General features: G+C 51.6%; 1 protein-coding gene across 1 annotated transcript; it reads right to left on the bottom strand.

Annotated features, from left to right (window-relative positions):
- Nucleotides 1–4894: 4894 nt before the first annotated feature.
- On the bottom strand, nt 4895–19029 carry Hrk (harakiri, BCL2 interacting protein). Its single transcript, XM_051176531.1, has 2 exons — nt 18616–19029; nt 4895–5091 (listed from the first exon to the last, which is right to left on the bottom strand). The coding sequence occupies exon 1, from the start codon at nt 18958–18960 to the stop codon at nt 18682–18684; it is 279 nt and encodes a 92-aa protein (XP_051032488.1). The 5' UTR covers nt 18961–19029; the 3' UTR covers nt 4895–5091; nt 18616–18681.
- Nucleotides 19030–23769: the final 4740 nt, after the last annotated feature.

Raw genomic sequence — 23769 nt, 5'->3', positions numbered from 1 at the left:
CAGCGCACACACCAAACTGGAGGATGAGTGGCAAGCTGAGGGATGCCTGTGCAGGTCAGCAATTCTCTGTCACTGTCCAGCCATGGTCATCTCATGGTCCCTGCGGACCCATCTTCCCAGAGGAAATGAACACGAAAAGGCCTTCATTAGAGCTACACAGTCGATTTTTTAATAAAAGTGTAACAAATATGTACAAAGCGTCCAGGTAGGAAATTCCCCTTACAAAAGAGCACAAGGCAACAATATCAGGAACCAGGCAGAATGTCCCCCAAGTTACTGCCTCTCCCCCAGGCTCCAATGCCCTCACAACAGCCGCTGCCACTGTATGTGGGCTCCTTGACTTTTGTAGTGCAAAGACCTTGGGGAATCTGGGGTTCAGGGGAGAAGATAGATATTAGAGAGGTAAGAAAAACTTCCCACAGCCTAGGAAGTGAGTGGGACAGGCCATTTGCACATTAGGCACCGCCTTATCCTGGAGTTTACTGAAACTGGGTCAGCCCCCAGAAATCATTCAGCATGCTAGCAAGTGTCCCTAAATAGGGCCCTCTTTTCTTTGAGTTAATGTAGACACCCCTGCTGGCCCACAGGAGTGTCCCTGCCCTGGGACTAGCAATGTCTGCGCTTGAGCTAGAAAACAATGTTTGCTTTCAAACGAGCAACACCAGAACCCCGTGATCTAATAGAGCAGGATCCTCACTGGCTTGAGGGGTCACACAGACTCACATGCAAATCTTGGCTCAGCCACTTTGCCATGCGGGTGCCTTGGGCTTCCTCACCTGTAAAATGGGATCATTGGTACTATTCACTAGGGTGGGAATCTCTCAGGCAAAAGCGCCTCATGCAGGGCTCCATGGTGGACAGTACTCACTCTGCGAGGGGATCTTTGATTATTGTACAAAGGGGCCAGTCTTCCCGCTGAGGAGCAACATAGCAAGCTTTTTAATTGCATTCAGCCCAGAGCGTGGCATGCAAAAAAGAAGAAAAAAAAAAAAAAAAAAAACCTATATAGCAATCTGCCAGCAAGGCGTGTGGGGTCACAATGGTGACCTGGCAGATCTGTTATAAATTATGAGCCAGACTGAAAAGGGACATTTCATGGCATCTGGTCTCCAAAAGGACTGTTGCTGTGGCATATCTAAGTCAGTTTGTTCCGAGGTGGAGGTCTCCCCCTGGCACACTGTAGATGCTCAATAAATAGGGGTTGAGTGAATCAATGAAAATGTTTAAAAAGTTAAACTTTTGGCTAACGCTTTCAGAAGACACTGTATACCCACTTTATGGGACTCCTGGTCAGCTCGTGTGGGACTAGTCTGCTTCCCGCCCCACAATGCTTAACCAACTTCTGACCCTCTGTCTCCCCCAGTTTTGACTTCAGGCTCAGAAAAGAAAACAGTATAAACACAGAAGAGAGCCTGTAATCAGGAAGTAGAGGCAAGAGGGTCGGGAGTTTAGGGTAATCCTCTGCTGAATCATGAGTTCAAGACCAACCTGGGCTCCATGTCTCAAAAACCACTAACAACCAACACGAATAGTCCACAGTAGTGACCCAGTGTCTCCCGAAGACACTCATGCACAGTGTGCCAGGGTATGCTCCCTCCCTTAGGTCTCTGTGAGGAAGAACGACACTTGGTCGACTTCGGAAACATGACAATAGCTGCACACCAGACATGAGCTCAGCTATCTGAAGTGTCACTGGGACATCCACTGCCTCCTTATCCTAAGTCACCATCCCCCGTCATGGTAGGGAGGAGACAGAACAAGGCCATCCACGGAAGTGAGGGAGAAGATTGACTGTGAGGCAGGGAGAGTTGGGACAGGAAGAGGGACAGGAAGTGTCCAGGGGTGTGTACTGGGCGGCCCAGAACACTGTCCTCACTGGGCTCTCCAAAACAATTCTGGCTCAGACTCCATCCAGACAAAGGGACATGGAACCCCAAACTTGAACAGAGCTCTTGCTTGTTGAAGAAGAGGTAGAGGAGAGAAGCTTCCAGAAGGGAGTGGACCTACTTGGGAAGGCTTCAGTCCCACAGACTCCAGGACCCTCGCCCTCAGAGAGCAGGCAGCAGCTTTTGGATCCAGGTGGCAGGTAGCTCATCACACAGCCAGCTCCCTAACAATGCTCTCAGAGGCCGCCTAGCCTAGGCTTTGCACGGACACACATACACACACACACACACACACACACACACACACACACACACGCTGCTGTCTGCTGAAACCCAGTATGAGGTCTTTTTAAAAATTCATTTCAAAGCCTCTCTCCCTCTTTACAGATTCTACAGAGAAGCAAAATCAGAGCTCCTTGGCAGCTGGGGTGGGGGGGGGGAGCAGGGGGATAAGAGGGAGGGATGGAGCCAGCACTTCACACACTGTGGAAGTTGAGTTTGTTGTTGCTATTTTTTTTTAAAATCTTTTTTGCAATAACACCATCCACAGAAAAGCCCATCCCACTATCTCATGCAGTCCAAGTAACACCACATCAGAGACAGTGGAGACAATAGAGACACAGCTAGCATGCTTCAATACCCTACTACAAACATCCATCAAGAAGTCAAATCTCATATAAAAACAGCATTTAAAAACAACCCCATCAAATTCGGGGCAATGGAAAAGAAATGCACTCAAATGAATAGTGGCAGCGGCGTGCGAGCCAAGCCACCCACCCCGCCCCACCCCTGCGGTCCATAAATATGTGGTTTCCATTACTGTGGGAGAATATTTACAGAGGACTTGGCTGAAAAGTTCCATTGGGAGGTCATGGGTGCCCGGGTTCTCTCAGCAACACAGCTTCATTGAAATGAAAATCACCAGAGATGCCAACCCCTGTGTTTGGAGTTCGAATCCTCCAGGGAGATATCATAAGCTAACAGACAACATCAGGCTCAAAAACAAAACACAAAAGGGAGGTATTCTCTGACCTCCCGCCCTTGCCTCTTGCGCTGGGTCTCTCCAGGGTCAGCATGTTCTTGCTGTGATCTTGACAATATCTCTTTAAAGGGGCTGATATCTGTGATTCCCGCCTTAGCAAGCACCTTCCCTGGAAATACATGCTTTGCAAAGACTCTGTTCCTTGCTGGGAAAGGAACTAAATACAAACAGAGTGTGTTTTCCAGATTATTCTGGAACCCTCTGTGTAATCCCGGCTTGGTGAGGGTACGGCTTGCTGCCAGATGCCTCCATGCCAAGAAAACTTTGTTTTTTATTTTTTTTTTATTTTTCCTTTGCTGAGTTCAGTTCTGGCAGGTAAAGGTGGGGAGCCTTCAGCATTAAGTTCTCAGTTGCATTTTTCTTTAATGGGTTATTTAGAGAAATATAAGGCATGGATTCAGTATGGAGAAGGAAAAAAGACAACAGTGAAAGGAACCAGTTGTCAGCAAACTGGAAGGGTCTGCACTGTAGGACCTGGTCATGCTCAGCATAATTGGTTAGCCGGGACCATTTCCCTTGGAGGCCCGTGCACCCTAATAACTGATGCTTCCTAGCAGACCCTCTCCCTGACCCCCAGGCACCAAACAAGTGACCTACAAATCCAGTCAGGAGAAAATGACTGTCCCCTGGCAGGCAGTGTCCCAAATGCTGGATGCCAAGGCAAGGAGGCTCATGAGCAGAGGTCAGCTTGCTCTCCAGGGCCACACCTTGTCTCCAGAATTAAAAAGGGGGAAATTAAAAAATAAGAGTAACTGTCTCACTGAGCCCACAGCACGCTCCCTTACCATCTCAGCCACAAAGACCACAATGGAGGCAAGAAAGTATCCATGCAGAGGAATAATACCTGTTTCTGTTGGGATATCTTTTTAAAAAATAAAAGCAAAAATTAGTCGTCACTCCTGAAGCAGTGAGCCTTGGCAGCCAGATACCATCAGGCGCACAGCTTCATTTTTATATTTATTTATATATATATATATATAGGTATATATATATGTATTTATATTAGCCCTTCTAGAAACTTCTGAAAACAGTAGCTTATCCTATATGTGTTTGGGGAGCAGAAACCGGACATTTCATTTAGAAGGTCCGCCCCCTCCCCTAACATCCCCTGCTTATAAGTCACGCTCCATCTGAACGCAGCCATCTCTTGGCTCTTTAATCTAGAAAACTTAAGCCCTGAATCCCCCTCCGGAAGTGGGGGAGGCCACAGCAGTCGCCCTAGGTACTGCTGCAGGGAGAGGAGGAAGCACCAATCTCTGCAGCTTCTGCTGTATCCTGGCTTGCCCTTCCCCCTCCCAACCCCTCCCCCCAGAGGGTGCTCATAAGCCCCAGCGAGCATTCCCCCTCCCCCACAGAGAGACTCTCCAGTGGCACTTCTGTCACTTGGCCCTTTAAAAAAAGAAAGAGTATATCCAAAGAGCAAAATAGAAACCTGCCATCCTCTGGCCTTCCGGGTCGGTCAGTAAAACTCTGGCTACACCAAGGACACACTTAGCACCAAGAAAATTTGAAGCAGAGCACCAGACACACCAGATAGGTAGAAGAAAATGACATCCCTTTCTCTGACTGCAACCTGCAACCGTGAGATCTAGAGAGCTGTCTAGACAGGGACACAGAGAGAGGCTAGGATGTGTCAAGAAATGGAGGGACCCCAGGCTGCCCCCAACAAAACGGCCCCACATCCCCTCTGTCTTTGTCCATTTGGCCTTTGGCACGGCTCCCGTTACTCCATGCCAGCATCTGTGCTGGGCAGTTGGTCCATGCCGAGGCTGATCCCACCAGTCCGTGTAAGTTTCCAGCACACACACAGTGGCAAGCATCCCTCTCCCCTGCTCCCCCAGACATTACAAAGTCTCAAAGTTCACATTGCAAGGTGCAGAAAGGGGAGAGACCATGTCCCTCACAGGCATGCACATAAGGAATTTTGTATTTTCTCGTGTGTGTGTGTATATATATATATATGTATGTATGTATGTATATAGCTATATGTAAATAGCATTGGGGTGGCTATCTCTGCAGCTGGACTTCCCAGGGGCTTCCTCGGTCCATGTTTCCACCATCATCTCTGGGTGGGTCTTTCCACTCTGATTCCTTCCAAGCTCCAGGCTCCCCCCTCAGGAAAACAGGAACCAGCTTCCTCCAAGGACACAGGGTCTTGCCAACCTGTGGAAATAAAGATTTGTTTTTCTGTCAGTACAGTCAGCTTCCGGGGTGATGTCAGTGCAGAAGGGGAGGGGAAGCGAGGGATTTGTAACACAAAGCTCTGATTGGAGAGGAAAGTGCTCTGCAAAGCCAGACCTGGCTCTTCCCACAGTTCCAGAAGCTCTATCCATGTAGCAGTAGCAGCCTTCCTTCCCCAAGTCACACACCATAACGCACACACGTGCATGCACACACACACACACACACACACACACACACACGCTTTCAGACCTGTATATATACTTGGGCATCATCTGTAATTAAAAACAGAATCTGACACAGACTTTTGATCCCAGAGGCAGAAGCAGGCACATCTCTGTGAGTTTAAGGCCAGCCTGGTCTACAGAGTAAGTTCCAGGACAGCCTCCAAAGCTACAGAGAAACTCTATGTAGCCTAGCATTTGAACAATCTCTGGTTCTATCCCAAATACTGCATTAAATCATACATGGCCTTGCATGCCTATAATTCAGGCTCGTGGAGGCAGGAAGATCAAGAGTATGAAGTCACCCTTGGCCATTCCCAGAAATTAGGAAGTTCCCTATGACATAAGACCCTGCCTGGGGGTGAGAAAGTGGGGATTTGAGTTGAATTTTGGCCTTGGAGGTAAGTACTGTTCTCTGTACCAAAATCAAATAAGTTTATTAATAGTGATAGATAAACAACAGGTAGGTGATTGGTAGGTAAATCATTAATAAATGATGGGTGTGGTAGGTAGGTTAGTAAGTAGGTGGTGGGTAAATAGATGGATTAATGAAAATCCAGAGGCTCGGTATCCTTCCTACCCAGGAACAGATTATTCCTCTGCTCTTCTCACACCTCCGTCTTTCCCCATATTCCAGATGTAGTTGTGGACAGTCAGCTTCCTCACTTGCTCACTCATATACACACACCCCAGTGCTGCGAGCCACTGCTGTGCTTCTTTCCCATGGGAAGTTGCAGGGCCACCGGGGGCAAAGGGGAATAAGTTCCTAATACCGCTCTCCTGAAGAGCAGGTGCAGTCTGGGGAGACACAGTCTGCGGCAGCTCATGGGGAGACAGCACACAGGCACCGGGGCTCCTGAGAGAGATCCCTAATGGGAACTGGATCCCAAAGAACTAGCCAGGGTACCGTGAAGCTCTCAAGGCTGGGTATGAGGGGGGAACAGAACTACGTGGCAGAACAGTAATAGTCAAGGCTCCCTCTTGGGCTATAGCCTCCCCCAGGAAAGGGTTCTTAGTCATTCTGACAGAAGGAGACAAGAGTTCCCTCCTGTGGGGCAGGCCTCAAATCACATGGTAAAGAAGTTGGTTGCTGCCCTAGCGGTCATACCACCATTGCATTAGAGGCTAAAATACTGAAAATTAGTGATGGTGGAGTGCTTACCCCCCAGTGGGGATGTGTATATAACAACCCCTCAAGGGCCCAGGAGACATCACCAAAGAGGGGGCGGAGCAGAAAGAATGTTAGGGTTGAGGATGAGAGGTCTTCCGGACATGACATGTCATGGCAAGATTGGGCCCATCGGCATTTCATCATGGATAGTGAAGGGACTGACAAGGCCCCGCCCCTCTCAGAGGGACTACTGAAAATTAACACTTGTGGGGAGATGTCACCATCTGCAGTGGTGTAGCCACAGATAACTTGTCATTGCCCCTCTGAGAAATTCAGTGAACCATGAATGTAAAGAAGACACGGAAATCAAAGGCGAAGGAGAGGGAGGGAAATGAGGGAAGAGAATTGAGGGTGAAAACGGCTAACGCTCATCTGAGTATATGAAATTACCAATAAAAATGTGGGGGAAAACATGTGCACAGACATTCATAATGACACAATTCAAAACCAATGGGTGGAAACATCCAAATGTGCAAAGGTGACACAGGTTATCAGAGGAGGACACAGGAAGAATACAGTCAGTGGTGTTTGAGAGAAAGCCTACAGACCTTTATTTCCTGGTTGGAAAAAAAAAATCCACAATGTTGACTGTATCAGTGGGTATCTGTGGTGTCTGGCTTCCTGTTAAGTGTGGCCAACAGGGGACAGACTAGATATTCACTCTTCTGGGGACAGACTAGAAAACCCCTACCCCAGCCTCACTCTGCCCAGTTGTTGCCAACCTTGGGGCACTACGTCTTTCTACGTCCTGTTCACATCTGTCTTGAACCCTGGCCAACCTCTTCTCTAATGACTCAGGTTGGGGCTAGCCTCATGGACAGGGACTGATGCCCATCTGACTTCATGACGGTGACTCAAACACACGGTCCCCACAGTCCCCATGAGTGAGTCACAAGGACTCAAATTGGTAACTTCAAACTGTAGACTTGCTTAGGCATTGGCAGAAGATCCTCAGCCACCCATCAGCCGATGACCTTTCTCCACAGGGACCTGGCACACCAGGATCCCTACCGCCAGAGCACAGAACTGGGACCACCAGTTGACTGAACTGATACACACACCTGACTCAGTTTATGAAAACTAGCGTTGACAGCTCCTAAAAGGCTCACTTAGTTGGTTCCTGACCACAGGCTATGGGATGGCAATCGGCAGAGCCCACAACAGAAGGTGGGGGTCCTGTGGCACACAAGTAATCCCAGCACTCAGGATAATGGAGCAATTGAGGGAGTATAAGGATTGCTTCCTGAGGACACACTGTGTTCTGTAGTGTGCTGACTCCTGCTCCGTACTTCCTGAGGACACACTGTGTTCTGTAGCATGCTGACTCCTGCTCCGTACTTCCTGGGGACACACTGTGTTCCATAGTGTGCTGACTCCTGCTCCGTACTTCCTGAGGACACACTGTGTTCTGTAGTGTGCTGACTACTGCTCTGTACTTCCTGAGGACACACTGTGTTCTGTAGCATGCTGACTCCTGCTCCGTACTTCCTGGGGACACACTGTGTTCTGTAGCATGCTTACTAATTGCTCCGTACTTCCTGGGGACACACTGTGTTCTGTAGTGTGCTGACTCCTGCGGTGTGCTTCCTGAGTACATCGAGTGATTCATTTTCTTGGTTGATGATTGATGGGGAGGCACTGTGGGCGGTGCCTCCCCTGGGCTGGTGGTCCTAGGTTGTATAAGAAAGCAGGTTGAGCAAGCTAAGATGAACAAGCCAGTAGTGTTACTCCACAGCCTCTGCCTCAGTTCCTGCCTCCAGGTTCCTGTCTTGGCTTCCCTGAGTGATGGACTACAAGGTGTACGATGAAATAAACTCTCCCCTCACCAAGTTGCTTTTGGTTAGTATTTTATCACAGCAACAGAGAAGCAGACTTCAGCAAGCCCTGCTCACCAAGGCAGCTCCCAAGAAGACCCCGGATGTGAGCTGCGATTTAAGACACGAGCATGGTCCTTCCATCTCTAGGAGAGGTCATTAAAATGAACTTTAGCAACTGGCAGACTTGGTCGAATGGGGAGGGAACAGCACGGCCCCAGAAAGCAATAGCGAGTGCATCTGTGTTGGATGTTAGTTGAATACAGCCTGTGAAGGGGAGACAGCCATGGTTTCCGGAGAGAGGGGACTCTGCCTTCACAACCATCATCCCCGGAATCCCCAAAGAGAGCTGATTTGCCTATCCCACGTGTATATCACTGAGCATGGGAGGCATCTAAGGGTTCCCTGGTTTGTCAGTCAGCTTCCCATTGCTGTAACAAAATCCCAGAGGTAATTATCAACAGAAAAGGGTTACTTTGACCGACTTCTTTGAGGTGAGATGTGGGTTATGGCAAAGCTGCTTTCCCTTATGCTGATCAGGAAGCAAAAGAGAGGAAGAACCCAGTCTAGTACCCTCAAGGTCACACCTCCAGGGACTGAAAGACTTTCCGCCAAGCCCCAACACTCACAGGGTCTACCATCTTGACATAGCACAATAGAGTAAAACAAGCCTTTAAATGCTTGGCTTTGGTGGGGATGAATCCAAGCCATGGCCTTAGAGCTGCCTTGAGTACTGGTGAGATCCACAGAGACATGAGCCCTGGAAACAACCGTGTATACCACTGATGAGCCTGTGTCCCTCACACTGCAATCTCCATGTCACCAACCCCCCAGTCAGGGGCTGGCCTGGGTGTGCATTTTTATTTTTATTTTCAGGGTTGCAGGTCTCACCTGTGGAACAAGTCCCACAAACGTGCCCAAGGACCCACTTCCAGCTTGACCCGTAACCACAGCAGCCATTAGAAAGAACTCAACTATCTCCCCAACAGAAGTTGGATTGGCAAAGTAAACTACGCGTGAAAGATAAAAACCCGATGTGGGCGTGGTGGCACACGCCTCTCATCCCAGCACTCAGGAGAAAGAGGCAGGTGGGTCTCTGCGAGTTCCAGGCCAGCTGAATCTTGTCTCAAAAAAAAACAAAACAAAACAAAAACCATAAAACAAAAACAAAAACAAAAAGACAGACAAAAGCTGAACGGTGCTAGAGCTGAGCTAGGGCTCACAAATGGTAAGACCATCCCCAACACCACAAAAAGTAAGCATGCCGAGACAGCAATGGATGTGGTTCTGGGCTGTGGAAGGTTAAGTATTAAGGTCTGTTGTCCTATAGTGAGTGTGTGTGTAGACACACACACACACACTGGCACACCCACCCACACACACACACACACACACACACACGTTCATGCACACACACATATATGCACACATAGTCATTCACCCACCCCACACACATGCATACACAATGTTTTAGAGTCCATAATTTTAGATTAGGGGTGCTCAAATTGTCCAGCTAGGTGATATATGTGTGTAGAATTTGGCAGAAGGACAAGATGATGTAAGTTCTGAGTCTCCCCTGCCCAGAGTGGGATTAAAGTTACTTCTGCCTGGGATGTTTAATGTGCCCTTACCAACACACTGTCTTTCCCTTCTTCCTTCCTGCCTCCCTTCCTGCCTTCCTCCCTCCCTCCCTCCCTTTCTTTTTTAAAGACAGGGATTCTCTGTGTAGCCCTGGCTGTCCTGGAACTCATTCTGTAGAGCAGGCTGGCCTTGAACTCATCGATACCGGCTTGCCTCTGCCTCCTGAGTGCTGGGGTTGAAGGAGTTCACTGCCACCCACTGCCAAACTCTCCCCTCCGCCATCTCCCATTCTGTGTGGGAAGCCCAGCCTGATGCTAGCTCCCACTTTCCTGTGCTCTGGAGAACATGGGGGCATGGCATCTCCCAGCAGCCTGGTGTGGATGGAGTCAGATGGCGACAGCCTCCTTGAAGATGAAAGATTGCTCTGGTAGGTTCTCATGTTAGTCTCCATCTGAGCTTTTCATGGTGCAGGCTGAGGGGAATGGGACTGATAAGCCTCCAGGAAAGGTGTCCCCTCCCCTCAGCCTGGCCCATGCTAGCAGTCATTGAGCAGGGACACAACCTGGGAGGTCACTGACTCCTTTGGTGTGTGAGGAGACTAAAGCAAGCACAGCTTCTAGCACTGCCGCACCCAACAACGGACTTTTAGCCAGGCATACAACCAAACCCGAATCAGCGGGACACCCCTTCCTCTTTTTTAAGACAGGCTCTTGCTCTGCTGCTCAGCCTAGCTAGCCTCAGAGTCTTGTCTCAAGCAAAATCGTGCCTCACACTCCTGAGCATACAGTATAGCTGTGTGCCACCAAGCCCAGCCGGGACAGACAGACTGACCAGCAGCAGGACCACCGTGCCCGTATGTGCTTCGGGTTATAATATGGACATGCTTCGACACAACTATGCCTTTTGCTTGGAAGGTGTCCCAACAAAAATGTTCGCTGCGAGCTGGTTTCTAGGGTTACAAAGTGGAAAAGGGTAGGCGTCCACCAGGGAGGTGACTGGATAAATAAGCAGCAATGCCTGCAAACAAAGGAACATCACGCAGCCAATAGAAGGGGCGATGCTGGCCTTCCAGTGCTCACAGCACACGATCTCAGAGGATGAGCTCGGGTGCTTAAAGTGGGGTCCATACAGGTGCGTGTGGGCCTGGAGGGAGAACTGCCAGCGATGGGCAACTTCCAGGTGGAGAGAGGCCTGCCAAGGAGGCTCCCACAGGTATGCACTGGAACTCCTTAAGCCCCTATAGTGAGCCAGGATGAAGTGTGGTGTCGATGGGTTTGTAACCCACAGACAGGGGTCTTACTGCCGCTTGGGCATAGGAAATGTTACTAAAACTTTCTATATTCTCCAGAAAGAGCTGGAGAACCCAGCTTCTGTGGGAGAATACCTGCTTTGTAAGTGTTGCAGGAAAATCCTAAGTCAAGCACAGCCGAGGCTGCTTGCCACCTGCAGGTCGCCCATATTCAACCGCGATCTTAGCGACAGCTTTTAAGCCTGCCACATTTTACCACCAGGGGTTTCCTCCGGGCCTCAGTTTCCCTATGTGCAAGGTACAGGGGTTGGATTGGATGGTATCTAATATCCTGTTCAGGTCTGGATGTTTCTGGAAAACTGGTATGGGGAGGGGGTTGTCACAGATCAAGACAATGGCTCCTCTCCCAGATAGACAGCAGTGGGCGTGTGTGACGTCAGTCAGGTTTACTGTGTCATTTCCAGGGACTTGCTGACTCCCCACACCCATTCTCTGTTCTATGCGCAGGGTTCGCGCTTGCTTGGATATGGTAAAGGATGAATTTGCACAGATGGCTGCTTGCCCCATTATGAGGAGTTCAAATCCAGCATAACCAGCCTGGGAGAATGACCCAGGGCACTGGCCATGCAGTCACCATCTCAGCTTAGACCCAGTGACTTCAGAAGGCTTCTGAGTCACAGGCAGGAGAGAGGGAAGTGCTAGCTAGCAGCTGCTTTAAACAGGGTCAAAAAGTCCTTAGTGTTCCTGCATGAATGTGGGCATACAAGCTGACCTCTGCCCCAAAGAAAAGCAGCGCAGAACCCCAAACTGTCCGTCTCTAAGGCGCTTCCATGCCAGGTCAGGCACTGCAGATTAGATCAACCTGTCCCCTGCCACCAGATGCGCCCTGGATAGACAGGACCCATGGCTACAGGTGTTTCTGTGATTGCAGTTCACAGAGGAGGCAGGAAGGTAAAGGGATGTGCTTATGGTCACACAACTAGTAAATGGCAAGTAGAGGCCATTGTTTGAAGCCCGCCTGGTGCCAGGATTCATGTCATCCAGCTGCTGTCCCTCAGGCATGAAATATGGGTGAATATTCTTAGTGGTGAAGTCAGAATTTGTAAGGAAGTCCCATATTCTGTCAACAGGTGGTGTGTGTGTGTGTGTTCATGTTCGTGTGGGCATTGTGTATTTGGGAGGCCAGAGGGATCAATGTCAGGTGTCTTCACTTCCTCTCCACCTTAGTTTTTTGAGACAGGGCCTCACTGAGTGTGACTGAGCTGCCAGTTTGGCTGGGTGGTCTGTGAGCTCCAGAGTGGTCTGCCTGTCTCTGTCTCCCCAGTTCTATTCAGAGCCTGACGTTTATATGGGATTCGAACTGAGGTCGTCCTCATCTTGGGTGGCAGACACCTCATTCACTGAGCTGTGTCCCTAGCCCCTATAGGCTGTGTTTTAAATCTGGGCTGGCTTTCAGAGTGGCAGTTCTTCTGGAACCCATTCCATTGAGCTCATCATATCCCCACTAAAGAGCAGAAGTCACTCCACTAAAATCCATTTCCCCATGGCTAGCCTGATAACACCCTGAATGGTTCACCAAACCCCAAGCACTACAGCCAATATTGTATGATAAATAAGAGTCCTGGCCTGGGAGTCAGGTGGGCTAGGAACCCCTCCAAGGCTTTAGGGACGTGGCTGAGATTTGGAGTTATCTGCACTCCCCCACTGGCTAGAGGTTAGACCATGAAGAACACTGTAGAGAAAGGCATACGCTGGGAGGCAGAGACAGGCAGAGCTCTAGGAGTTTGAGGCTAGCGTGGTCTATATAGAGAGTTGCATGGTAGCCAGTGCTGCACAATGGGACCCTGACTCAAAAAGAAAAGAAAGACAAACAGAAAGATTCAGCTAGGGATGGGAGCAGCCAGCTCCAGAGTTGCGCTGGCCGGCACGTGGTGTGCCCAGGCCAGGGACAGGAATGAGAGCTGAAGACAGGCAGGAATGGCGGTGCGTGTTTAGATTCTAGGCACATGTCTTCTACACCTAGGGTCTAGAAGGTTTCTTTGAATCTTTACCATGAGTTTTCATCTCCTAGACCGTAATCTGTAATCACAAATACTGACAAGCACTTCTGTACAGGAGTTCGACACTTGGAAATATGGCTGTTTCTAAGCTCGGTCTGTACAGAGCAGGGACTCAGGCATTCCTCACCACCCCACAAACACCTGGACAGCCAACAGCAGTGGGCAGGAAGTACAAATGATGACCGAGCCAAAGGATGCAGCACTGCCCAACCCCGAATGGTCAAAAAGTATCACAAGGGTGGGCCAGCAAAATGGCTTAGTGGGTGAAGGCGCTTGCCACAAGCTGGAGGGACCTGAGTTTGATCCCAGAAGAGAACTGACTCCAGCCTCTGACCCCTACACCTAGGCTGCAGACACACAGATGCATACATATGTGCACATACATATGAGCAAACAAATGCACTGTGTGCACACACAATTTATTTTAATATATAAAATAAGTCTTCCAGCCAGGCAGCAGTAGCATTCACCTCTGACCCCAGCCCTCAGGAGGCAGAGGCAGGTGGATGTCTGTGAGTTTGAGGCCAGCCTGGTCTACATAGCAAGTTCCAGGACAGCCAGACTGTTACAAAGAGAAACCCTGTCTCAAAAAAACAAAACAAACAAACAAAAAACCAACATAGTTTTTGTGACTTCAGGGATTTCCGGTTCTCAGCCCTTTCCATATCCACAGTGCCTCACAGACAGTGGCCATGAGCAATCACTACTTGGGGGATGGGTAGAGCAGGTGCCTGGCAGAGCAGAGGCTCCGGACTCCAGCCCCAGCAGCACAGAACTCTACAGATGCAGATGTGAGCGGTGTGCTGGAGAATAAGAAGTGGCTGTGAGTGGAAAAAAAAAAAAAAACAAATACTTTGCTTCATTCGTTCAGGATGAATGCATTTCTCCAGTGCATAGCTGTGTAGCAGGGACCAGCAAGTCACCAGGGACCAGCAAGTCACCAGGGGTCACACAAACATTAGTGATGAGCACAGGGAAACAGAAGCTGGGTACCTTCCTGCCTCCTAGGCAGGTTGGCTTTTCCAAGCCTCACGGTGGGAGGGCTGAATCCACCAGGCTGCATCTGGGGACATATTTAATTATCCAGTGAAGTGTTTCTACTTCTGTAGCTAATTCTGGCACCCGCAGCCCTCTCACTAGGCAAGCGAATGACTCTAGACAGGGACTGTGTGGCCAGAAGGCCGCTGCTGTCCTGCACATCTGGCCCCTTCCCTGGAGTTCATCCTTAACAGCTGTCTGCCTGCAGTGGCTGCCTCCCACCCCTGCCAAACAGGGGCTTGAGCTCTGGTGAGCAGAACAAATAATCCTGGGGAATGCTGGGAGGCACCTCCAGATTTAACCACTTAATCCCCAAAGTGCCCCATCTAGCTGGCCAGCCAGCCCAGCATTAATTCATTAGGCAACCCCATTATCTTCCTTGCAAGTGACCACAGGGTCCTCCTTTCTCCTGGTCTTCTAGTACCAAAGCAGGAGTCTGCTGCCCTCCCCTGGCTCCCCTCTCAAAGACTGATCCAGGGCCCATTCTCTCGCGCTCTCTCCCCTCCCCCTCAGCTCCCAGCGCCCTCCCTCACCACTCTCCACCTAGCCTCTTTTGTTTCTCTCCGGTGCCTTTGGGCCGTGACTAGAGTAGGTTACCTCACCCCTTTCCTCCAGGCCTCACCAGCCTCCTAGGTGTGCCCTTCGGCCCCCTCCCCCATTACCGTACCAGGTCCTCATCCACCGCAGCCCCCAGGCTAGGGGAAGGTGGCCAGCACTTCAAACTGGAAACTCCAGCTTCACTTCACACCTTTCCAGGGACTCAGGTAGAGGCGCGCTCTCTGCCTGAGTGCATCTTTTCCATTTTGAAGTGATAAGAATGGCCGAGATGAGTGGATTAACAGCCAGGCCCAGCACAGGCCACTTTTAAATAGCTGCTGTCTTAGCACCTCCCATCTTGTCTGCCAACTTAGCTGTGGCTCTTACCTGAGATCACACTGCCCAAAGACCAGGTACCCCACCTCCAAGCTGGAGATGGAAGCCAGGACCTCCTGCGTGCTGAGCAAACCCCTGGGCACTGAGCCATATTCCCAATTCTTCTGATCCCTCCACCTGCCTCCTCCTATATATGAAACTCAGATAAATTCACCCATGTGTGCACATTCGGAGACCAGAGGTGGAGGCCAGATGTCTTTATTGCCCTTCCCTCCTCCACACCTCATTTTAGTGAGGCTGGCTGGCTGGACAGAATCCTGTCTCTGCCCTCACTCCAGCCCTCCCTCTAGAGACTTGTACACTCTAGCCCTCCCCCACAGGACTTGTACACAGACACAGGGGACACAAACTCAGGTCCTCATGCTTGCACAGCAATCACTTTACCCACTGAGCCATCCCCCAGCCTCCACTGCCTCGTCATGAACTGACTTCCCAAGAGGGCAAGTAAGAATGGATGGGCAGACGGCTCAGTGGGCACAGACATAGCCAGCCCAGCCTGGGGACTTGCATTTGATACACAGGAGAAGAGAACAACACCTTCAAATTGTCCTCTGACCTCTGCACGTGTGACACAGCACTTATGTGCCCACAAACAATGGATAAATAGAATAAAAAATATATATATATATATAAAATCTCCCAAAAGAATGGTGCAGTTCCTAGCAATGAACATGGCGGGATGCGGCCTATGTTGGAAAGAAAAACTGAATCTGTTTTTCTTTTATTGGCAACTTTGAGGAAACAAATGTTACTGGCTCATAGCTGGGGCTCAGATAAGTTTGTTGAGACCCTGCTTAGACCTAAGCTCCTAAAAGATTTGGAGTGGTGTCTCTGAGTCCAACACCCTTGCCCAGACACAGAAGATGGACATAAGCATTCCCCTCCCCCCCACACTGGGTAAAGTGGAGAACACCCCACATTGAGTACACAGAACTCAACAAGGCACCCTCTTGGTTGGTTGGCTTTCCTTGCTCTAGCCAACTGGGGCAGACTGGGAAATGCTGGGCTTGGTCCTCTTGTCATGGGAGGAGGTAGCAAGCCCAAGGGGAGGACTCCCCCCCCATTCCCGATATGGGCTCCAGGGAGTGCAAGGGACCAGCTAGAGGAAAGCACTGGCATCTCCAGAGGTCAGGAGCACTTGTAGAGGTGAGAACGGATGGATGGGTGTGGCTGCTGTGGGGGATGCAGGAGGCAGGAGAGCCTAGGAGCTGGAGTGTGGTTTGGGCTTCCCAGTCAGGGTGCATCAGGGAGCTTCCTCAGAAACAGAAACAGAGCTAGGGTAGAAAAGTCAGTTCTGAGGTGACATCGGCTGTCACTCCTGCACACAGCATCCACACCGCTTCAAGGAAATCGTCATCAGTACCCTCCCGCCACCGTCTTTTTCGGAGTCCTGAGCACCCCAGCTCCTGATGTGCATACACACCAGTACAGGTAAGGCACAACCTCCAGCCCAGGTCCCGAGTCTTTGGTCTCCTAAGTGGACCGAGGCTAATAGAACACTTCTGTCATCCCGCCTGTGCCCTAAGACATCCACATCCCAGGCCCTTCTCTATCGATCGGCCTTTCCTCCCTTCCCATTGACTTTTGCACCTGCCAAGTCTTCTCCACCGCCCCCCCCACCCCAAACCTGCCTTTCTCTCTCCAATTCATCTCGTGCTTTTCCTTTCCTCTTTCACCTTCTTTCTGCCTTCTCCCAAATTCCACATTTTGGGCGTCAAGTCTGTGGCACCCTCAAAAAGTATTGATCCCACCCCCGGGATTCCGCAACAGCTGTACTTTTGAAAAGAGAGTCAGAGGGGAGCAGTGCATGGGACCTCCAGAGCCAGAGAATCGGGCTCAGGGCGCCCCAAAGCGACACTTCTCTGCACCAGCGCCTGGGCTGCGCGAGCCCACGCGACATCTGTCGCCCGCGCTCCCGGCTCACACCCCGCTCACCCCCGCAGCTCCCCGGGCGCTGCCACCCCCCACGCTCCGGCTGCCGCCTCTCCCTGCGGCGCCTCGCCAGCTTTCCAAGGTGTCTGCGCGCCCGCGGGGCTGGGCCAGGATCCGCGCGACGTCTCCGGGTCTCTGGTGACCTCATCTGTGATCTTCACCTCTGGACCCATCTCTCGGAGGTCAACCTAGCCACCACCACCCCTTCCAGGCCCACTCCCGTTCTCTGGAGCTTCTCTACTCAAGAACCTAGGAAGAGGACCCTGACACTTCTATCCCCCCCCCCCGACTAGCCTAGCACAACGCCTGGAACACAAGGAATGCTCACAGGTCCCCCTACCAAGGACACACCTATAGTCTCCTGACATCAAACGTGAGATGCTCAGCACCCCGTGACCACCCGGAGTACAAAGCAGGCTCCCACACCTCACACCGCGTCTACTGGAAGTGACCGGAGGCCAAGCTCTAAACCGCGACACCTCGCGGTAAAAGGAGCAACAAAGTTACCGGGGAGATGGGACGCTGAAGCGCGCTTGCCTTGGGGATCGACGACTAAGACCCAGCCAGTGAGAAACTTCCATGGGGTGGGGCGAGGGGGTCGTCACAGAGAACGGGGATTCACAAACTGCAAACATGAGGAGAGGGGAGTTAAGAGCAGAGAAACGGAGACCTGGTCAAGCCTGGAATGGCTGGTGGCTTGGCTGGGACTTGGGACTCTAGGATCGGTGGGGGGGGGTGTGCTTTTTTAGCTCTGTCCAGGGTGATTCCACTGCACGCGTTTACTGGGGCTGGTGACGATGGAGGTGGCTTCAGTCCTTCCGTGTTGGGGAGGAGGGAGGGGGAGAGAGGATGGAGAGGGAGAGGAGAGAGTGGAGAAGGAAGGAGAGAGAGGGGCGAGAGAAGACAGAGGGAGGGAAAGAGGGTGTTGTCAAGAGGGAGAGGGAGGGAGGAGGCGAGAGGGAGAAGAGACCGCAGAGGAGAGGGAGAGAGGAAAACACTGAAGAAAGACAGGATAGGGTGGGAAGAGAAGAGAGAGGTAGACATGGGAGACAAGTGGGAAAGAGTGAATCCATGGAGGAGAGGGAGAACGAGAGGGGAGAGAGAGGGAGAGAGAGAGAGAGAGGGAGAGAGAGAGACACACACACAGAGAGAGACAGAGAGAGGGAGAGAGAGAGACAGAGAGGGAGAGAGAGAGACACACACACACAGAGACAGAGAGAGGGAGAGAGAGACAGAGAGGGAGAGGGAGAGTTGGAGGAGAGTGAAGAGTGAAGACAGAAGCGATAAACACAAGTGGAAGAAATAGGGAAGAGAGAGAGGGAGGAGAGAGAGAGAGAGAGGGAGGGAGGGAGGAAGGGTGGGATGCGGCGCGAAGCAGACGCTCAGGATCTGGGTGAAAGGGACAGGACAAGTGAGGAGGCCCGGCCCTCTGCCCGCGGCGGTGGCGCCCTGGCTCCCGCCATCACGCTCGCTCTCCCGCCCGCCCCCCGCCTCGCCCGCGTACCTGTTGCTCGGTCCGGGCTGGGTCTCGGCTCCGGTCCCCCCACCAAGAAGGCCCCGCGCGCGCAGCCTACGCGCTCCGCCTGCCGAGCAGCCAGGCCGCCAGCGCCGCCACCTGCGCGGCCGCGCACAGCCAGGGCCAGCGGGCGCGGAGCGCGGGCAGCAGCGCAGGCAGCGGGTCCCGGGGCCGCGCGCGGCGCCGCATGGCGCGTCGGTGCAGCTCGTCGCCCAGCGCCTGCAGCCTCAGCGCGGTCACCTGCGCCGCCGCCCAGCGCAGCCCGGGGCGAGTGTCGCCGCAGCCGCACACGGCCGGAGGCCCGTGGCCGCGATGCCGGGGACACGGGCACATGGCGTGCGGAGGAGCCTCCCCGGACCCCAAGTTTCGCCCTGCGCCGCGCGTTTGTTGTGCTGACGGCGCTATTATTAATTAAAGTGTCACATGGTGGAGGGGGCGGGGAGGGCGCGGGGAGGGGGTTACATCATCCGGCCCGGAGGAGGGGGGGGGCGTGTGTGCAGGAGAAGAAGCCGAGAGGTAACTTTTAACCCTCGCGACGCCGGCAGGGCGGGGACAGGCGGGGACAGGCGGGGACGCGGGGCTTCGGGGATGCTGGCCCGAGGCGTCCACTGTCTCGCTTCTCAGGCTGCGGGAGGCTCCAGCTCGGACGCAGCCTCCGAAGCCAGCTCGGTGCACACTGGGGATAGAGCTCTGGGCGAGTTCGGCTGTTACTCGAAAAGATCCCCTGGCCGTAGGGTGGCCTGGGTGGCGGGAGGCCGGGGGATTCCAGCCCACTTGCCTAGTTTCGGGGCTGAGTCGACACCTGCAGCTTTTGGGTCGGTGCACACATTCCTCACACGCGTTCACACCCCCTTCTGGTGACCTGACCTAAGCACACCCCGGGGTGAGAGCCTGAACCCTGGAATGGGGGCGCGGTGGGGAGGAGGGCCGGGGTTGGAGGGGTTGGACTCCAACTCCGCGGTGAGGTGAGTCTCCAGTCTCCCTTGCAGTCAAGAGACGCCCCCCATTCTCCCCAGGGACCTTTCTAGAGAGAAGTTCTTATTGCATGCTTGCTTTGTGAATGCTACCTTTCCTAACCGGGTTATGGTTTGCAGCGGACCCTGTAAGGCACTGCTTGGCGCCTGGTGAGGTGACCTAACCCGAAGACAATTCAGTTCTGCTCCAGCCTAGAAGTCCGCTGGAGAGGGTGCCAACTAGCTAGGGAGTTCTTGGGGCTTCTTTGGGTGTTAGGGAGACTTGCCCCCACCCCTCCATGTCAGATCCACTGGGATTTGGACCTGGAGGAGCAGAGAGGTGTGTCTCCAAGCCAGTGACCTTAAAACCTTTGAGAAACTGTCAGATCTGTAGAGCATTAAGGCCTGAATTGGGCTTTGGTCCCTTGGGAAAGATTTTTCACGACCATGAACTTGGTGGAGGAGCGCCTGATCATAATCCTCCAGTTCCAGCACTGTAGAAGCAGAGGCAGGTTCAAAGCCAACCAGGCCCACATAGTGGTCCCAGGCCAGCCAGGGCTACAGACAGGGGAGAGAGCCTTATAATTAAAAAACCCAGAGTCAGGGATGACGACTCGTGGCTGTTCAGTCCTGTGAATCCATGTGATCCAAAGAGAAAACTGATATCCATAGTATGTCCTCTGATCTCCATATGCATACTATCCTATGTGTACGAACACACATGAAATAGATTAATAAATTGTTAAAGAGAAACGCAAACCAAAAGACATAAAACTATGATCTCGCCTTCTTGTGATTTTTGTTTTGTCTTGTTTCACATAGTCCTGCTATGTAGTCCAGGCTGGCACTTAACTGGGAAGTCTCCTGCCTCATCGTCCTGCGTGCTGAGATGACAGGTATGCAGTGACACAATCGGCTTGGCTTATTTTTGTCTGTGTTCATGGCATCTCCCTTAGCAGCTTGGTGAAGTGACACTCAGAGCTCAGCATAGCCACCATCCCTGTGTGCTCTTGGTGGCCCTAACGTTCACCCAGCCTCAGCTCACCTTCCCTAACAACAGCCCACACTGGCCCTAACGTTCACCCAGCCTCAGCTCACCTTCCCTAACAACAGCCCACACTGCCCAGTACCTCCCGTGTCAGCAGGCTCGCCAAGGTCCTGGCTGGTGCGCCTACAAAGAATCTGTTGCTGCCCTGTTTCTAAGATGAAGAAGCCAAGGCCCCCGTCCATGAGGCCTCTTGCCCAAGATAGGGGTTAGTGCAAAGCAAAGCCTGGCCCTGAACTAGGGCACCCAGTGGCAGGCACCAAGCCCTAGCCATGGTGAGACTGATAATGCCTCCCTCCAGGACCAGGGCCCAGACAAAATGAAAGGACTGTGTGCCAAGCACCTGGCATGCAGTGGGCCCAAATAAACCTTGGTCCCCTCCGCTTCTGGCCAGAACCACTTTCCCATCTCCTGGGACTCCAGCTCCCTAATCCCAGCCATCCTTACGGAGGACAGCTGAACCACTGCCCAAGTGTAGTGGTCCAAGACTGAAGATACAGTGTCTATTTAGAAAGCCCTTTGGATTTAAACTGAACAATCCCCCCTCCCTTTTAATCTCCACGCTTTTAACGGCTCACTTCATGGACATTAATTTTAATGGGACGATTATTGCCCTGTTTGGAAGCCTGCCCCTCGAAATGTTGGGCTCACAAGGTGGCACTGGGTTGGCTCCCAGCAGCTTGGATTTTATTTTATTTTTAAGCAGGGAGAGCGCAGCTTTGGCTGTGGGGCAGAGAGGAGAAGGGGGTTATGGGGAAATGGGGTCAAAGGAAGGACCCTTTCTCCCCATCACCGAATTAAAGTATCTAAAGCTCATACCAGTTACCCTTTGCCCCTCTTTGTACTTGGTCACTGGGAGCTTGGCCTTGAGATGTGGCCTTTAAAATTTTTTTTTGTGTGTGTACATGCACACACACACACACACACTTGCACACATGTGCAGGTCAGAGGACAATTTGCAAGAATCAGTTCTGCCCTTCTACCATGTGGGGCTCGGGGGCTTGAACTCCAGTTATCAGGCTTGGTGGCAAGCACCCTTATCCACTGAGCCCCAAGACAGGCCCTTTTGAAATTTCCGTTTCTTTAACTATGAAGTAGAGATGATATCAGTATTGACCTCACAGGCTTAGGGATCTTGTAAACCACCCCCATCCCCACTAGCATGGAGCCTAGCATGTGGTCTTAGCCGGGCTTGGATAACACAGGCCTGTAATCCCTGCAGCTCAGTGTCTCCACTGAGCTTCAGAGTGAATTCAAAGTTAACTTGGGCAACTTAGACAGAACCTGTCATGTTGGGTATGTAGCTGGCAAATACTTGTTGAGAAGCCTGACCCGTGGAATGAATGGATCCTTAACTGGTTAACTGATAGTGACTGACTGGGTGAAGGCTTGAATAAATAAATGTCTGGCCGAATCTCCGACTGATGAAAATATTTTAATTGGCCTTTTCCTCCTTTAATGTACACTGGGGGGGGGGTGTGGGCTGGAGAGAGAAAGCTCAGTGGCTAAGTACATTTGCTGCTCTTCCAGAGGATCCAGGTTCAGTTCCCAGCACCTATAACTGGCAGCTTATGACCCTTGTAACTCCAGGTCCAGGGAATCCAATGCCTTCTGGCTCCTGTGGACACCTGCACAAATGTGTCAAATACTTACACACACACACACAATCTAAAAAATACAGAGATACATATGGAAATGTTATAAATAATGCCATATGGACATTATGTGTATGTGTGTATGTATGCATGTATATGCATGTATGTGTAGTCTGGCTTAGATCATTCTCTTACCTCCTACAGAAACCAAACATGATTTGTTGGAGAGCCAGAGAGCCTTTCCTTGGGTATTTTAATGCATGTGGCTGTGTATAGTGGTAAATGAAGGGACAGCTGTTGCCTCCCCCAGACAGCTGTGTTTCTGGAAGACATCTGTTTATGCCAAGCCCAGATCGGATGCCAGGAGTCAGCTCACAGCACCATGCCTTCTCTACTCCAAGCCGGAATAGCAGGGTGATAAATTTACATGTAGGAGCCTGGGGGACCTGGGTGGTGGTGGCTGTACTCAATGACAGCCAGGAGCCTTGGCAGTCCCTCCTCTCGCTGGGCCTTGGGGTTCCCATCTGTAGGTTGGGAATGAAAACTCTACCATGGCTATGGCTGTGTGTACTTCAGCAGAGAATTTGTGCTGGGGGTTAGTGACATAGTTGACACTAAAAATTACTTGTGATCTTTGTGGATGTCTTGGGATTAGTAAATATCCCCTTAGGAAGCAAAATAGGGATCATGACCCAACCCCACTGAGAAAACAGGGAGAGTCAGTTCTCAGGGAACTTGGAACCTGTATCTCACAGTTATTCCCAGGGGAGTCCCCTCCATCTGACAGGCCCAGAGCAGAATGGCTCTTGTCCTTCATGGATATCCTGAGAGATAGGTATCCCCTTCTCTGGGGGCTTCCTAATGACCCCTGTGATGCTTTCCCTAAGGGCCTTATTGTTGAATATAAGAGCAGGTGAATGGCCATGTCAGGGAAGAAAAAAAAAATCAACCATCCCTTAATTATAGTCTCACAGTACGGTTGAAGGGGGGCAAACCTCGATTGCATAAGCCTAATTCCTTGATTAGGAGTCAGGAGACAGGGGGCTGATTCAGCTCCTGCCCCTGCTGTGAAAATTATACTTTATTGCCCCTCATTCAGGCAATAATCACCTCCCTGAGGTGGGATAGATTGGAGCTGATAAGGATGGCGTTGAGGGTGAAGGTGACTGCCTCGCAGAGATAAGGACAGTCCAGGGACGGAACATGGTCCCCTCAGACCCCAAGACCCCATTCCTAGAAAGTCAGTCTAGCCCATTGCAGGCAGGTGTTCCCTGGTCTCATCCTCAGAGCTAAAGGGCATATTGGCATCTAGTAGACAGCTAGACAGCAGACAGAGCCCTGCTCAACACCCTGCTGTGCACAGAGTACAAACTATCTGGCCCCAATGTCAATACATTGTATTCCAGAGCCTCCCGCCAGACAGGTTGCCTCAGCACGCATTTGGTTCAAGAAGCAGAAGTACTGTCCCACTTCAACCAGATAGCGTTTTATTATCCATTTGACCACTCCAAAGGGCTTGGCAATTTACAGCCTGTGTGCCCACCCAGCC

The sequence above is a fragment of the Phodopus roborovskii genome, unplaced genomic scaffold (assembly GCF_943737965.1).
Source record: "Phodopus roborovskii unplaced genomic scaffold, PHOROB, whole genome shotgun sequence".
Classification (NCBI taxonomy): domain Eukaryota; kingdom Metazoa; phylum Chordata; class Mammalia; order Rodentia; family Cricetidae; genus Phodopus; species Phodopus roborovskii.
This window is presented reverse-complemented; position numbering and strand designations above follow the sequence as displayed.

What these genes read in the sequence shown, in the direction of transcription:
- Hrk (XM_051176531.1), bottom strand. Translation starts at nt 18,960, where the DNA reads ATGTGCCCGTGTCCCCGGCATCGCGGCCACGGGCCTCCGGCCGTGTGC.